The 16396-nt window shown below is 42.8% G+C and overlaps 3 protein-coding genes across 13 annotated transcripts in view; 2 read left to right on the top strand and 1 right to left on the bottom strand.

Moving 5' to 3' along the window:
- Positions 1-430: 430 nt before the first annotated feature.
- LOC120452850 lies at positions 431-1707 on the top strand. The gene is made up of 3 exons (XM_039637287.1): positions 431-647; positions 1007-1379; positions 1447-1707. The coding sequence occupies exons 1-3, from the start codon at positions 435-437 to the stop codon at positions 1608-1610; spliced, it is 750 nt and encodes a 249-aa protein (XP_039493221.1). The 5' UTR covers positions 431-434; the 3' UTR covers positions 1611-1707.
- A 1606-nt stretch (positions 1708-3313) lies between these two features.
- LOC120453577 lies at positions 3314-4064 on the top strand. Its single transcript, XM_039638335.1, has 2 exons — positions 3314-3487; positions 3546-4064. Exons 1-2 carry the CDS (start codon positions 3314-3316, stop codon positions 4062-4064), a joined length of 693 nt encoding a protein of 230 aa, XP_039494269.1.
- A 2331-nt stretch (positions 4065-6395) lies between these two features.
- The window catches only part of LOC120454282 (putative transcription factor capicua), a 47752-nt gene continuing 37751 nt past the window's right edge, over positions 6396-16396 (bottom strand). For 3 of the 11 annotated variants that reach the window (XM_039639450.2, XM_039639453.2, XM_039639451.2), the window contains 12 exons: positions 14310-15086; positions 12885-14149; positions 12582-12798; positions 12207-12506; positions 10215-10363; positions 9739-10153; positions 9344-9668; positions 9115-9281; positions 8953-9045; positions 8634-8833; positions 8376-8571; positions 6396-7638 (listed from right to left, as the gene is read on the bottom strand). In XM_039639450.2, coding sequence (XP_039495384.2) covers positions 7559-7638; positions 8376-8571; positions 8634-8833; positions 8953-9045; positions 9115-9281; positions 9344-9668; positions 9739-10153; positions 10215-10363; positions 12207-12506; positions 12582-12798; positions 12885-14149; positions 14310-15086 — 4184 coding nt within the window. In that variant the 3' untranslated portion in view covers positions 6396-7558. Of the gene's footprint in view, positions 7666-8375; positions 8572-8633; positions 8834-8952; positions 9046-9114; positions 9282-9343; positions 9669-9738; positions 10154-10214; positions 10364-12206; positions 12507-12581; positions 12799-12884; positions 14150-14309; positions 15087-15178; positions 15443-16396 lie in introns of those variants that run through there. The other 8 variants (XM_039639457.2, XM_039639458.2, XM_039639459.2 and 5 more) reach the window with 7 other exon arrangements.

Here is a 16396-nt window from a genome sequence, read left to right as displayed (position 1 = left end):
AATAATGCAAAACAAGATGTACTTGCTTTCAACAAAAATTAAGGAATACATTTTAAACCGCCGACCGATAAGCCGTTAATCCAAAACAAACAATCAATGACCAATACTTGAGATCGCTTAATCCAATAAACGAACTTCAGATTGCACGATTGTGATTAGGATTTCAACAGTATCTATTCGGGCCACCTTCAATCTACATACCTTATGGTCAATCGACCTTTTTATAAATACTTCATTATGGCACTCGGAGATGGTTATCCTATCGGGTCTATCTGAAGTGTTGATTCTGCGGATTTGGACGGGTTGGAGGAAGTTGCAGAACTGTTATTATTTATACTGAGTGTTATCACACGTTCTTATCGCCATGAGAGCTACTGTAAAACTCTCGATCCCTGGGGGATTGATAAGTTGGACAGGAGCTCATATAAAACGCAATGCGTCCATACGGGCGACATTGTGAAAGTGAAAGCCAAATATACACCATGAAGTACCTGCTCAGCATTACCTTGCTACTGGCCATCGGGCTGCAGCAGATTGACGGCCACGGCATGATGCTGTCCCCACCCAGTCGATCCTCCCGTTGGCGCTACGATGGATCCGCCCCCCAGAACTGGAACGACAACGAGCTCTTCTGCGGCGGATTGTATGTAAGTTACGCCCCAGTTGGATGAGGAACCGAAAATATCTACGATACTTGAAGATTGACGTAGCTCTTTGGACCTATGATGTTGTTCTTCAATAGGGTGCGGCGAATGGCAAAACTGTTTGCCAAGTAACTAATTGAGTAACTAATTTTAAAACCTTTTTCGTATAATTTTTATTACCAAACTATTCGGTGTTTTATAGAACCCTTTTTGTTGTTCCTAACTACTGTATTTGCTTTTACTTTTTTATTATTATTATTATTATTATTATGATTTCGGTACGGAAAGATGTTGTATTATATAATATATAAGCGAGGACCACCAAAACCTTTAACATCAAATTGGTTTTCGTAAACCCGTAGACGCAGTCCAACAATGGAGGTCGCTGTGGACTGTGCGGCGACAACTTCCTAGATGCCCAGCCCCGTGCCAACGAGATCGGAGGTAGCATCGGAGGAGCTGGCGTGGTGACCAGAAGCTACGTGGCAGGCAATTCCATCACCGTGGGCGTGAAGATCACCACCAACCACTTGGGCCATTTCGAGTTCCACCTGTGCAACCTGGACGCCTTCGGTGGCGAGTCGGAGGAGTGCTTCGAGCAGAACCGCCTGCGATTCCCCGATGGAAGCGATAAATTGCACATCGGTGCCCAGGGCGGCGAATTCGACGTGACAGCGATGCTGCCAGAGGGTCTTACCTGCTCTCACTGCGTCCTCCGCTGGACCTATGTGGGTGGTGAGTGGTGGCCAGAACAAAACTGGAGCTTAAGTGAAAATAATTTAAAACTTCTTGTATATTCCAGCCAACAACTGGGGCATCTGCGATAGTTCCGGAAACGGAGCCTTGGGTTGTGGCCCCCAGGAAACCTTTAAGAACTGCGCCGATGTGAGCATCAACTGGGGTCGCAATTTGGTCAAGGAATTGGTCAGTGGTGCAGAGCCAGTGGCTCCCGTCGAGGTCGCCTGAAAATCCAGACTGAAATTTTACGAACTGCCATTTATTTCTGAAAATGCTAAAAGCCAAATAGTCAGCCAAAGTTATATAAATAAATGAGTGAACATTATAAATATTAGTCTATTGGGTCCGTGAAGCTTTTTCTTATTATACAATCCGGGTTTATTTTCCTTTTATTATATATGAACTCACTTTAAAAAAATTATTCGTTTTATTAATTAAGTAAGCCCAAAACTATGCCAAAAAAGATTTAATAAATCACAATTTAGCTTTCGCAGAGTACTTTCCAAAATAACTAGACTGTTCTTCAGCCCTTAGTTATACAGCATTGCTGCAGGGTCTTGACCTAAAAAGTCAGCAATGAAAATAATACAGATTATTAAAAAATAGCAATAATACTGCTACATCGCCAACGTCGGCGTTGTAAAGATTTTAGTTGTTCGGTTGCAAAGGAGACAATTTACCAGCTTAGTGCAACATATGAATTCCGTATTTCCACAGACATAGTTGATATAGATGCTGAGATCTCGTCGTTCTAACTGTAGCATAATTATACCCGTTACTCGGGTATACTAAATTCGTTGAAAAGTATGTAACAGGCAGAAGGAAGCGTTTCCGACCATATAAAGTATATATGTATATTCTTGATCAGGATCAGTAGCCGAGTCGATCTGGCCATGTCCGTCTGTCCGTCCGTCTGTCTGTCCGTCTGTCCGTATGAACGTCGAGATCTCAGGAACTACAAAAGCTAGAAAGTTGAGATTAAGTATACAGACTCCAGGGACATAGACGCAGCGCAAGTTTGTCGATTCATGTTGCCACGCCCACTCTAACGCCCACAAACCGCCCAAAACTGCCACGCCCACACTTTTGAAAAATGTTTTGATATATTTTCATTTTTGTATTGGTCTTGTAAATTTCTATCGATTTGCCAAAAAACTTTTTGCCACGCCCACTCTAACGCCCACAAACCGCCCAAAGCAGCTACGCCCACACTTTTGAAAAATGTTTTGAAATTTTTTAATTTTTGTATTGGTCTTGTAAATTTCTATCGATTTGCCAAACAACTTTCTGCCACGCCCACTATAACGCCTACAAACCGCCAAAAACTGTGTTTAAGACTCTCCTTCTCCCTTCCACTAGCTGAGTAACGGGTATCAGATAGTCGGGGAACTCGACTATAGCGTTCTCTCTTGTTTTCATATTGAGCATGTAGATTTTAGAGACGTTGTTCTAGGAACCTGACCACATAGTTCTCTCTTATTTTATAAACAGATTTTTAATCAATTCTCTTTCCGCTGTTGGTACTATTGCACTTCAAAATCTTTGACCTTGGCTAACAAGTTTTGCGAAAACGTAAAAAGTTTTCTATGCCTTTGAACTTCTATCAAAATGGCATTGGTGGGCTAAATAATAATAGGCCAATAAACAAGTCCAAGTTTTTATGATTAAGTTACCAAAATTTTGCGTATTGCTTAGATGTGTCATACGTGTTATAGCAATTCCCAGTTCAGATACATGGAATTCTCCCAAATTTTACCTTCCAATAGTCATAAACCAAATTAAGATTATGAGCCGATAAGATGCATTCACGGTTATTAGGCGTAAAATCAAAAACAAACATAAACTGCCCGGCAACTGATAAGGTTTGGGAAAATAGACCTATATAAGCCCAAGACCTGTTCGATGTTGGTCACAAAGAAAGTGATACGAAAATGAATACCTATAAATTTATCCTGTTTCTAAGTATAGGCATTTTAAATCGGATGGTTGAATTGGATGGCCATGGGATGATGTTAAGTCCAACCGGAAGATCCTCCCGATGGCGATACGATTCCTCGGCGCCAACAAATTACGATGACAACGCATTATATTGCGGGGGATTCTGGGTAGGAGATCTTTCAAAAAATACTCTATGCAGCTCATTTAATGTATTTAACCCTTTAGAAACAAACCGAAAATGACGGAAATTGTGGACTTTGCGGAGATGATTGGAGCCTGGAGCACCCGCGACCCAATGAGTTGGGTGGAAAATATGGCAGTGGAGTGATTGTAAAGAGCTTTGCCGGCGTAGCTGAGGCGGAAGTAAATGTTAAGATCACGGTCAATCATCTGGGCTACTTCCGGTTCAATATCTGCAATTTGGACGAAAATGGCAGCGAGTCGGAGGATTGCTTTAATCAATATCCTTTGAATTTCACCGATGGTAGCCAGAAATACTACATCAACACAACCACTGGCGATATCCCAGTAACTGTAAAGCTCCCCAACGATCTCAACTGCATTCACTGCGTATTGCGCTGGACTTACACGGCAGGAAATAATTGGGGTGTTTGTGAGGATGGGACGGGCGCATTGGGCTGTGGAGCCCAGGAAACCTTTATAAACTGCGCAGATATAAGTGTGTTATCCTCAGCGCGAAGTATATTCCAGGAGGTGCCTGTGGAGGTGGCAGAATCGAAGTGAAGTGGTTATGATCCTCGGTGACCTATCGAACAATATGGTTAGTCTCAATAAATTATATAGCTTATTTATTTTTATGTAACTTTATGTGTTTATATTATTACTTGCCCAATTTATAATAATAATAATAAATTCGCTGATTAGCGCTAATATAATATGTACATCTCCAAAGTACTTTTGAACCGCATAAGGATTTTTGAATTTAAAAATGGGAAAATAATAAATAGTTATTTACACCCCACAATAAATATAAAGACTTTTCATAAATTATAAATGTTTATTTCTCTTTTATTCAATAAATTAATCGTCGTATATATTTATTTATACATATAGTGTATGTGTGTGTTTTGAGTGTATGTGGATTTTTGGTGATGACCGTTTGTCTACGAGGTGCGGGGCCACGCACTCCCTCCTCCTAAGATGGATCCTACTAATTAAATTCTTTCTTCAAAGAGCCCCAGTCTCAGACGTGCTCTTAACGATCGGATGAGATTTGCACGTTTCAATGCTTAGATATTTTGTATTTTTTAGGCTATCCTGTTTGTGTTCGTATTTGTATCTTGTATATTAATTAAATATTCGTAATTTGTCTTAAATGTTTCGTGGCTTACAAAATATGTTTCACATTAACTGGCTCATTACTTTACTTCACAAATAAGTTATATATATATATATATATATATATATATATATACGTTCTTTTGTTAATATTTTACAAAGCTTTCTAAAGTCAATTGCAAATTATAAGTCCAAATATTGACTACAAAACTCAAACGCCGCGTTTTTAAAATATTTCTCGGTTTCCGAATACCTTTTAACAATTTACTAAACAAACCGCATACAACAGTGTGTAACCCCGATTGCCACTAGAGATGTCATCAATCCGATGTATTTAGATGTATATTTTAGCTCTATGTATTGAGGAGAGTTCAGATACGGTTGGAAATGCCCTCCTCGATTAAAAACTATAAAAAACACATCCTCCATTATCGTCAAAATGTGCGAATCGCTCACAACTGAATTACAAGTGATGTAACCCAACCCTTTTTGTGCTTTTTTTCTAAATCGCCTTCGTTTAAAAGCATTTTAAAATACAGTGGTTGCCCTTCGAGAAAAATATATGTATATTTATATATTAATGTGGGAGAGGAGGTCCTTTGCTTCTCTACCAAATATTTTGTTATAAAAGCACCTTATAAATTTTACATTTTTTATACTCCCAAAGTTTACTCACTTGCCTCGTTTGTATAAATAGCTAAATAGTTCATCTTTCATTTTTACTCTGTTCAAAAATTGTTTTTAACATTATACAACACTATCTGTATTTTTGTTTTCTTTGTAATACCTGAATTTTAGAATTTTGTATCCGAAACGCCTTTTTTGTTGTGTGTTTGCTGACTGAGTTTGTTTCATTTTTGTTCTCTTTCTTGTAATTGCCAAAGGTTGTTTAGTAGTTCCTGTCATTAATTTTCTTAGTCCGAAATGCTGATCGCCACAAATGTTCGTTGCTGTATTAGTTAATTATTTTGTATACGTTCTCGAACTTGGTACAGGTCAAAAAGTTTTTATTTGCCATCACTTGACCAAATTGACAAAGATTTTTACTTAGCTTCATGAGGGTTCAATATTTAAGTATTGTAGTTTAGCTTTGTCATTGGCACAAGATTGCTTGCTGGGGGGAGAAGTTAAGGAGTTTGTGAAAATAAAAATTTAATTTTAGTGTGTTTCTTGTACAATTAAGTTTACACGTTGGCTCAAATATGCTTATAAACTTGGTTTTATTTTTGTTTTTATTTGTATTTTTTAACGTTAACACGCTACAGTTTACGGCCATTCGCTTTTTATAAAATATAAAATTTTGTTTGTTCACTAATTATTACACATAACTAATAGGTATTTAAAACTTATCGTCATAAAGAAAATATAATTAAATTATTATTAAACACAAAACTAAAAAAATATAAACGACTACGTGAGTTGATTTTAAATTTTACAAACTTGTTGATTTTGTATCTTTCTGGCTAATTTTTTTTTTTTGCAGCGTCAAGCTTTATTGAAAGCTTTCATATTAATTCACGTGTTGTTTTTGATGATTTTATTTATTGCATATTTTAAATGATTGTTATAACTATAACGTGTATATTTATACTAAAACTTTTTGCGTACCTAGATTATTTTTGTGTATTTTGAGTGTATATCTGCATTGATATATTTTTAATTTGTCGAAATTCTGGTAACTGCTGCTTCTTCGGAAAAAACACATGAAAGTGAGACTGGCAACAATGCATGAAATTTTAGGCAAATTCTTAAATTATAAATATTTAAACACATATGTAAATCAGCGAATACATTTAATAATAAACAACTCACAAAGAACAGAATTTGCATATGAATAAAATGCAGTCACATACTTAAAACATAAATATATAACTAAATTTAAATGAAACGAAATGGTAAACAATATTAAATAGTATATTGCAGCAACAGTGGAAGACAGTTAGTTCTCTCATTCTCTCTCTTGTTTGTTTTCTTTCAATCGTCGGTAATAAATGGTTTTTAATTATTTTCTTTTTAGAGTTTATTTTTCGGTATGTGTACAATTTAAAAACAGGCTATACTAAAATAAAAATATATATATAAATTATAATTCAATTAGACAACAGTGTAAAAAGCCAATCCAAGGAAATGTACATACAATTTAAAAAGGTTTTTGTTGCATAAGCTTTGAGAACAAAAGCAAACAGTTTAAAAGCATTTGGATGTGTGCGATTGGGTGTTAGTGTGGGTGTTTTGAGGGGATTGTTCTCGTTAAAAATGTTATTACTAAATTTACAATACAACTACAGTGTTTATTTCAAGTTTCTTACTGTTTGATTTATACAATTCTTTGCTTGTGCTTGATACACTTCAAAATTAATATGCAATTTAAGTTGAAGCTTAACTTCTATTTCCGTAGTTTTTTTTTGCTCTTCCAATTTGTTGGTCGCAGTTTTGCCTGTAAATTAAAACCTAAGCCTTTACGCGGGGATTATACAATCTTTCGATTATGTATGTTTTCTATGTATGTATGTACTTCATATGTGCTTCAAAAGTTCAAATTTTCATCAAAATTTCTACCTCTCCTTTGTGTCGGTTACATCTGATTTATTAAGCTGCTTAATAAATTCATTTGTAATCAGTTTCGACTCACAAATTACGTTGCTTTTACATATTTTGTATGCCGATTGTAATTAAAAATTTGTAATTTTATCTATTCTCTGTATGTTGCTTTCTTGCTATTAGCTGTTAATAATAAAAACTAGTTAACCACGCATCTGATGCATGAGCGTTTGCTAAGTGTAAGCTTTTTTGTATATCCGTTTCGTTTTGTGAGTCTGCGTTGCTGCAATTCTTGTTGTCGATTCGTTTACTATCCTTAAGTAATTTTGTCACTTGCAGCAAACAATCTGTTGTCTGATTCTGTTCCCGCCAAACTTCTCGTCCTTTTCCACTCCAAATTACTTGTACTTGGCATCAGATTCAGTGACGTTGGTGGCGGGATGGGGCTGCAGCTCAGGTTGCTGTTGTTGGTGGCCACCTGTTATTCAGTAATATTGAAAAACATCTGTACAATGTTTTCGTTGGGAAATGGAAACCAAATTAAAATTAAACTTAAAACATTTCTATTTAACCTAAAAACAAAAAATAAATAAACAACAAGCGCAAAAAAGTTCAGCTACATTAAAGCTGCATTATTAGCAATTTAATTCGCTTAATTTTTTAATCAAGAGACGCATCTATATAAAACAAGAGAGAACGCTATAGTCGAGTTCCCCGACTATCTGATACCCGTTACTCAGCTAGTGGAAGGGAGAAGGAGAGTCTTAAACACTGACAGTAATTGGCGGTTTGTAGGCGTTAGAGTGGGCGTGACAGTTTTTGGCAAATCGATAGAAATTTACAAGACTAATGCAAAAATGAAAAAATATTAAAACATTTTTCAAAAATTTGGGCGTAGCAGCTTTGGTCGGTTTGTGGGCGTTACAGTGGGCGTGGCAACATGAATCGACAAACTTGCGCTGCGTCTATGTCTCTGAAGTTAGTCTCAACTAGTTCTTTTGTCTTTTGTAGTTCCTGAGATCTCAGCGTTCATACGGACGGACAGACAGACGGTCAGACGGACATGGTCATATTGACTCGGCTATTGATCCTGATCAAGATATATATACTTTATATGGTCGGAAACGCTTCCTTCTGCCTGTTACATACTTTTCAACGAATCTAGTATACCCTTTTACTCTACGAGTAACGGGTATAAAAATAGCTTCCAATTACCTGCCGCACTGGTGGTCTGCATATTCAAGCTGTTGCTACTGGCACTCAATGCGGTCGACGACGAGTTGGAATCAGACGGTGTGTTGGGGCCCGCCGAGTGTGGAGTGCAGGATGCTTGGCCCAGCAGCTTCTGACGCACTTCTCTTATCTTCAGCTGCAGATCTTGCTTGCGCGGAAAGACATCGCTGTGCTTAGACTGTGGATTGGAATAAGCACAATTATGAGTTAAAGAATTAAAAAAATGTGCGGACAACTTACCTGAAAGGCCATAGTGGCCTGGGCAGTGGGGAAGTTGCCGTGCTCGGCAAACAACTGCAAGACCAGGCTGCGTCGCGTCTCCAGGACCTTACGGTGTCCTTTCTCACTGGCATCGGACCGGGCGCTTTGAAGCGGTGTCTTCGGCGTCCTTGGTGAGCGTCCCGTTTGGTCAGAGCTCTCCAGTTCTGCAAGGCGTTCGTCTTCATTAGGTATTTGAAAATAAAGGTAAAGGTATAATTCAAACTCATTCAAATGTGGTCCCCTTAACAGAAATCAGAGTCTATAAAGCTATATACAGATTTATTTGAATTAAGCTTACCCTTTAGTTCGTTGTTAAAGTCCGGACCGAAGAATCGCTGGGTGGTCGTAGGCGGTGCCGATGCTGGTTCGTCAATAGAGTCGTCCTCGCACACTGGACAATATTGGGAATATAATACTCATAGTACATTGCGTTAACTGGATTTTCCAATTTAAAACTCACTTAGCTTCTGAACTGGCGGCGGAGCCGTGTTCTTCTTGCGGTAATTCGTGCCGTAGACGCGCGGCGAAGAGGGCACAGCGATGGCACTAGGCGACTGGCAATCCTCAGGCTGGAACTGCGGCAGGGCCTTGTACTTCTTCTCAAAATCGACCTGCTTGAGCACACTGCTGTGATCACACATGTATAGGCGTTAGATAAATGAATCAAAAGAAAAATATCATCTTCTTACTTATTCATCTCATCGTTCTTTTTTTTCAGGGCCGCTGCCGTTGATCCTGGAGCTCCTTTCATCGGTGACTTTGGCTGCTGATTTATGTGACTATTGCTGCTGCTGGTTGTCGGCGTCAGTGGCAGTTGCTCATCACTGTTTGGTGTCGTTGTCGAGGACGTGGGCGTGGGGAGGGCCGAGCTGAGGTTACTGCTGTTCACGTGGCCTATGATGGGCGATGACGATTCCATCATTGTGGGTGAGTGCAGCTTGCGACTAATGTGCTGTCCATTGCTGGTCCCCAGATTACTGCCAAAGGAGACATTGCTCTCTGACTTGCTTTGAGCTGTATGAATTAAGAAATGTGGTTAGTCTATGCTTCGAAATTATAATGCGATCTTCTGAAGATTACTTACATAGATTCTTACGCCTCTGCAGTGGAGCCCGACCCAATTGCGCAGGTGTGGGTGCCAAAATAAATTGCTGGCCATCCGCGTCCATGTCGTTCTCATCTCCTCCGCTTGCCGCTGCTGATGCACATCCACTCATTCCCCCATCCATGCCCCGCTCCGGTGGCGCACTCATGAGATATGTGGCCGATTTTGGAGTAGAGGGCATTGACTTGTACGAAGGCGATCTAGCTGGTGGTTCGGCGCTATGGCTGGGCGTGTATCCATGTAGCAACATCGTGGGTTGCGAACTCACGGGCGGCGGCAGAGAAGACAGTCCATTGTGGTTCCTCAAGGTGTAACCTCCTGGCGCAAACGCATCCAGCTGCAAGTGCTCTAAGCTGGGAGTGCCTGGTTGGTGGGAACGCTGCAGCAACGTATACTAAACCATGTAATGATTATTATTCAAGTGCTGACTACCAGTGTATATTAATATTGCTTACCGGATGACTCATGGCGAAGAACATTTTCTGACTGGCTGGACCGCCTCCCATGATCTGGGCAGGCGCCGATGCTGGAGGCGTGGCAATGTTGGCCGCATGCCCCAATCCCATGCCAGCTGGCGACGATGGCACACACGCCTGGTGGGCAGCTGTGGAATTGGATGATGAAGAAGGAATTGTGGTTGAGTTTATCATGACAATGCTAGAGCCACTGGAGGACACGGGAGCAGCTGTTGCTGCTGTGATGGTTATATCGCTGGCATTACTACTACTTTGATTTGTTGCCGCCGACGCCTTTGTCATCACGGTAAGAGTTGCTCCCGCCTGACTACTAACTGCTGCTCCAGCTGCCGTGGCAGTTGCCGTGGCCGCAGTCAGGATACGGGCATTGGCTGGCAATGTGATCTTATTACAGGCATTAATACTGATAAAGGACACTGGGCGAAGGGTAGCTGCTCCCGATACGGGGGTTGCTGCGTTGCCAGAAACGTGTTGCTGATTGTATGCGTTGACATCGGTAATAAGCAGCATCGTCGCAGGTTGGGATGTGGACACCTGCTCTTTGCCTGCCACCTTTAGATTTTCCTGCCTCTCGCCGTCCGCTTCATCTTCCGCCTCCTCCTCATCCTGACCGTGTAACGTGTCAAGGACCAAAGCATCGTAAAGGATCGCCGCTCGTCCGGTGCCCTTATGGCTTCCGCCTAGTTCGCCTCCTTCTTGCAGAGTCAACAATTTTCGTATGATTGGCGTGGCATTTTTATTAGTATTGCATGGTTTTGTTGTAGTGGTTGTCGTTTGGTGTTGTGTTGGAAAATTGGAAAATTTATTAGGGGCTTCGTTACTGACTGAGTTGGATGATGATGCTGATAATGTGGATGTGACCTTGGCAATCACTTGTGAACCCTGAACCTTTTGCTTAAAAAACAACGGTGGCGGAGTGTTGTGAGGATGGGAATGTGAGTGTTGTTGCGTTCGTATGATGGTAAAGTGATTGATGGTGGGCGTTGGTACGCGTGTGATGACCGTTGGCGGAGTTTCCCCGCGACGGTGATGCAGATGCTTCAACTGCTGGTGCGGAGAGTTCGAAGGCTGCAGCGGCGTCAAGGATCGCACGATGGTGAACTGCTTACGCTTAATGGGGGTCACTATGGTGGCCACAGGCGGTGGCGTGGGGGTGGGCGTTATAACGACCTTAGGCATTGCATATGAGACAAGGTCGTCGAAACCAGCTCTGGCGTTCACACTGGCCAACTCCTGCATGAACTGCTCATCATCCTCGTCGTCTTCGTCGTCGTCCTCCTCGTCTTCGTCCTCCTCCTCGTCCTCGTCTCGATCCTGATCATCCAAGACCGGCTTATCCTTTTCGTTACCCTCCCCCGACTTTGGCCCCTGTGTAATCTCTCCCCTATCCCTCTCTTCATCTGCGATCGATGGATTTTGTTATGTGTGAGGTGACACAAATGACAGCGCGACAAAGGAAGAACAATAGTGGGGTGTGTTAATTATGTGTGAGATAGAAAGTGAAAGAAACAGAGAGACAAGATGTTATGTTATGCAGAAAGCTTTTGTTCGAAAAACTTAGCAGATGAGCTTGCGAATGGTAAATGAAGAGTGGGTCTTGGGCGTGAGGCGATCTATGCAGGTGCTGGGAATGTTCCAATTTTATTTTCTCCAAATTGATTTTCGGCACATCAACTTAAGTTAAAATACTGGTTAAAAAATCATACGACGTCAACAAATCATAGTAGAAATAATGCCAGATCTAGCTAAATAAAATTTAAATTATGAAATAAAATATTCAAATAATATGTCCGAAATACAATAATTTTAAAACAGAATAATACGATTTAAACTCCAATGCAGGTTATTGAACATCCTTAAGGCGGTTGCTAACAAATCTTATTTAGAGCTAAGCTTGTACGGCTAATTACAATCTTATGCACTTTACAACTGCCTTACTTTAGCGAACCCATCAAGGAACATGGCACTCACCTCTAAGATCCGTGGGACTGCGATGGGGATGATGCATCGGGTAGTGAAACTGCTTCTGACTCAAAGCCGTCGCTGTTGGCACATTGAAGTTGAAGATGGCACCGACGCTTCCGCTGTTCGGTGGCGGAGCACTAACAACGCCCCCTCCGGCGGCGGATCCCGAACCATTGTTCAGCTTGTATGGCGATGGCGGCTCCTGTTTGATGTCCTCCTGCTTGATATGTGGCTGCAGGGATCCAGCGTCCTCAGGCTTGCCACCGCTGCCCTTAGGGCTGATGGGCATCGATTTGAAAGCGCCGCCTGAAGAGCAAAATTTTGGGGAATCATTCGATTAGCATGGAATGTCGTGTTGCAAAAAAGCAGGGGTTTGCTCGCCTGTGGGTTGGAATGGTGTTACACCGATGGGATTCTTGGGACTAGTGTACTGCGTGTAGATGGACATCTGGGTGTATGGCAGCATGTTGCTCTCCAGCACCGGATGTGCTTTGATAGCCTTCGGTTTGAGTGTGATCTCGCGCTCGCCTCCGCTGAGCGGCGGTGCACTTATGGCCTGGCCATTTGCACCGGATGTATTGTGCTCCTCTGCAGAACGCTGCAAAATTACGAATTACTCAGTTCAGTTTTATTCTATATTGGTGACATTAAGGAGCTATTAAAGGGTGCATGCCATCAATTTACCTGATTGGCCTCTGGCTGCTGCTTGCGGTAGTCAAAGGGGGTGTCGTCCATTTCCGAGTCATTCACCCGCTCGCGGCAGTGCAGGTCAAGCTTCTTCACCGGCTGTTGAGGCTCCTCCTCCACCACCAGCATATGCTCATCTTCGTCAGATGGCAACTCGTTCTTCATCAGCTTTCCGTTGCCGTTGCCCTTCATCGAGATCGTAGTTGGAGCCTCATCACAGGTGCTATTATAGTTGTCAATCGTCAACGGTATAATGTCTCCCTGCAAATCGGACGACATGCCCTGACCACCGCAGCTGCCGCTGCCTCCTGGCGTTGAGGGGCACATATCGTGCTCCAAGGAATCGGAGCCATCCACCGAGACCAGACGTTGCTTAGCGTCACTCGTTCCAGCCGCTCCGCCCGCCTTTCCACCAGGCGTGGCTGTCGAGGTAGATGACTTGCGCCGATCTTTGGAGCACCACTTCCACTCCGGGTGCAGTTTGAAGTGTGCATCCTTAACAGAGCTGGCCAGCTCGTGGTACTGAGCCTTCTGCTCTGGCTTCAGGGCGTACCACCACTCGCCTAGAATCTTGCTGACCGTACGGTTGTCCTGATTCGGATGCTTCTTGTGCACCATTTTGCGGTGTTTTTTTGAGAAGATCATAAAAGCGTTCATGGGTCTTCGGATTTTCTTGTTCGCCGGCTGCCCAGCTGCTGTTCCTGCCGTTCCGGCCTGCTGTTGCTGCTGTTGCTGCAGGGCGCTCAACGATTGACTCCTTCGCTTGGCAGCCGAGGTGGCTGGTGCACCTGCAGTTCCATCGCTCGCATCATGGCATTCCTCCAGCTTGCGTATGTTGCTGTTGTGGGTGGGCAGACGCATAGCCGTAGTTTGTTTCTTACTGTTGACGCTGATCCCGGGAGTCGTGGCCTCAAACACATCATCGTCCAGCTGATCGTCCGGCTCCTCCTGCTGCTGCTGTTGCCTCTGATTGGCAACTGCGGCCGCTGCTGCTGCCGCTGCCTTGGCATCGTTCATTGAGCAGTTGAGTGGTTTGCCCGGTGAGCTTAGTGGGGCGGGCACAATCAGATTATTGTTGTTGTGGTTCAGCGGCATCTGGGGTGGCGACTGTTGCTGCTGTTGCTGAAGCTGTTGATGCTGTTGCATCATGACGACATTGTAACTGCCGGCCGATGTGGTTAGGGTCGGAGTGACCGGAGCTGCGGACGCCTTGCTCATAGGCGTCATATGCGGTAAAATCTTGTACCAGGGTGCATTGTAGCCTACAAATATGGGAGGTTATTGTTATTTAAAAGTACACAATGAGTATCTTTTCTATAATGAAGCAAATTATACATTTATGCAAGTGTGTGAGGAATGGATCCATAAATGTTATTTCAAATTTGTAACACCTATAATGATTTTATTCGTAGAACAACTTACCGTTTTTTGGCAGCATCTTGTCCTGCCCCATTGAAGCTATTGATGCCGCTGTTGAGGTGGGCGTGTTTGGCTGGTGAAATGAAACCGTTGTTGGTGGCAGCGGCACCGATAGCTGTGTGGCGTCCACAATTACGGGATGAAAAGTCTGTCCGTCGGACACAACTACATGTGGATGTGACTGCTGCTGTTGCTGCTGATGTTGCTGCTGGCTGCTTGAAATGCGTATAACGCTGGTGGCATGACCCACGTTGTTGTGGCTGCTGCTGCTGCCGCTGGTGGCTGGTGCCGATGGGGCTGGCAAACTGGCAGGTGGCGGTGGAGGCGGTTGGTGGTGGTGGTGCTGCTGCAGTGGGTGCTGCTGCAGTGGGGCATGCATCACCAGCGATACGGGCGTCGTTTGCGGCGGCAGTGGTTGAGCGCGAACTGTTGATGTTGCTTGTGCCGTAGCTGCAACATGAGTATTGCTGTTGCTGCCCACCTCCCAGTCATTGTTGTTGTTGTTGTTGCTAGTGTTGTTATTGTTGCTGCTGTTGTTGTTGGCATTGTAGAGCACCGGACTGGGTGTTGTTTTCCACTTCGAGTCGAGCGGTACGGCCACAGGTTGCTGCTGTTGCTGATGCTGCTGCGACTGGTTGGCAATGGGTGTGAAAAAGTTCTGCCTGTGAGTGGCGGAAACATTCACCGGCGAATGGGCAATGGCATTCAAAGGAGAGACTCCGGCATGGTTAACAGGTGAGGTGTACGAGGGCGTGGCAGATCGAGAGCTGCTCAGCGATACTGAAAAGTGTGAAAGAATGGAATCAAATTAAATACTGACTTAGGAGAGCACAATCGGTAGGGGTTCGGTTATTCTTCGATCTTGGCATTACATAAGCACTGCAGATATAGTTTGGCCCCCAGCTCAAAGTCCTGGAACGCATTCATGACGTCCTTGCGCTCCTCTTGAGCATTTCCACGGAAATCTCCCTGGCTGGCCAACCGCTGCTTAAAATACACTTTTCTGCCTTCGTCGTCGTGTTGTAGTTGTCACATTCGCTTTGTCCGCTGCATTCGCATCGCTTTGCTTTTTCCGTTCTTGCTCTTCACGTATTTTTTGTGCTCTTGACAGTTCCCACTTTTCAGCATAAATGCGGCAATCGGCGATTCTTCAACGACGTTCTTTCCAAGGGCAGTGGCAGCGACGTCGGCAGCATAAATCGAGCGCTGCTCTCTCCAATCTCTTTTCTCTCGCGCTCGCCATGTTTGTTTACCTGCCCTGTCGGTGTGCAGCACGCGATCGTGTGTGTGTGCGTGCCAGGCCGCTCTCAAGTGCATTTTTTTGTTTAGGTAAAAAGGAATCAAAGGCACAGGGCAAATAACAAGAAAAAGAGCTGGATAAAAGAAAAGAATCAGTTGCGCTTCGCACGCAGCCTCTGCCGGCGTCGGCGTAGCCACCGCTTTGTTTCGACTCAAGTGGCTCTGCCGCTGCGATCGCGACTTATTTTACCTTCTGCAGGTGCTTAGGAATGCGTTCAGCCCAACCAGTGGCGTGCAATGGTGATCAGAAACCCCCTTGGATACACGATATACGATGGCAAACTTGATCACTCGAACTATATTAAATCTAGCTTTAATCTAAACACTAAACAAACATACTAATAGTCCGACCAATATACATACATACAGTTGCGAAAAAAATAATAGCACCACCATACCTTTTTTTGTTATCGATCAAATAAATTAAGGTTAAGGTACCGATAGAACCAAATACTGATTTTTCGCATAATGCTAGATATTTTTCCCATTCAAAAATTAAAAAAAAAATTTGAATTGTTCATACCTTCATTTTTTATAATTTTTTTTGGGCGGCAAGGTCTAAAATGAGGCGAAAACAAAAATAGCACCACTATCGGTTTTTTCAAATAATCAATAATAATCGAAGGGTTGCTTTGGTAAAAAGCATGTGGTTATGAAACTTGACACTTGTTCTATTATTTCGAAAACGATTTTTTAAAAATTTCCTTTAAAATAACATTAAAATGGGACGTGGAAAGCGCTGTACTGAAGAAAAACTTGACTTGATCAAAAAACTCATTTCTGAAGGAAAA

Source organism: Drosophila santomea, chromosome 3R (assembly GCF_016746245.2).
Source record: "Drosophila santomea strain STO CAGO 1482 chromosome 3R, Prin_Dsan_1.1, whole genome shotgun sequence".
Lineage (NCBI taxonomy): Eukaryota > Metazoa > Arthropoda > Insecta > Diptera > Drosophilidae > Drosophila > Drosophila santomea.
This window is presented reverse-complemented; position numbering and strand designations above follow the sequence as displayed.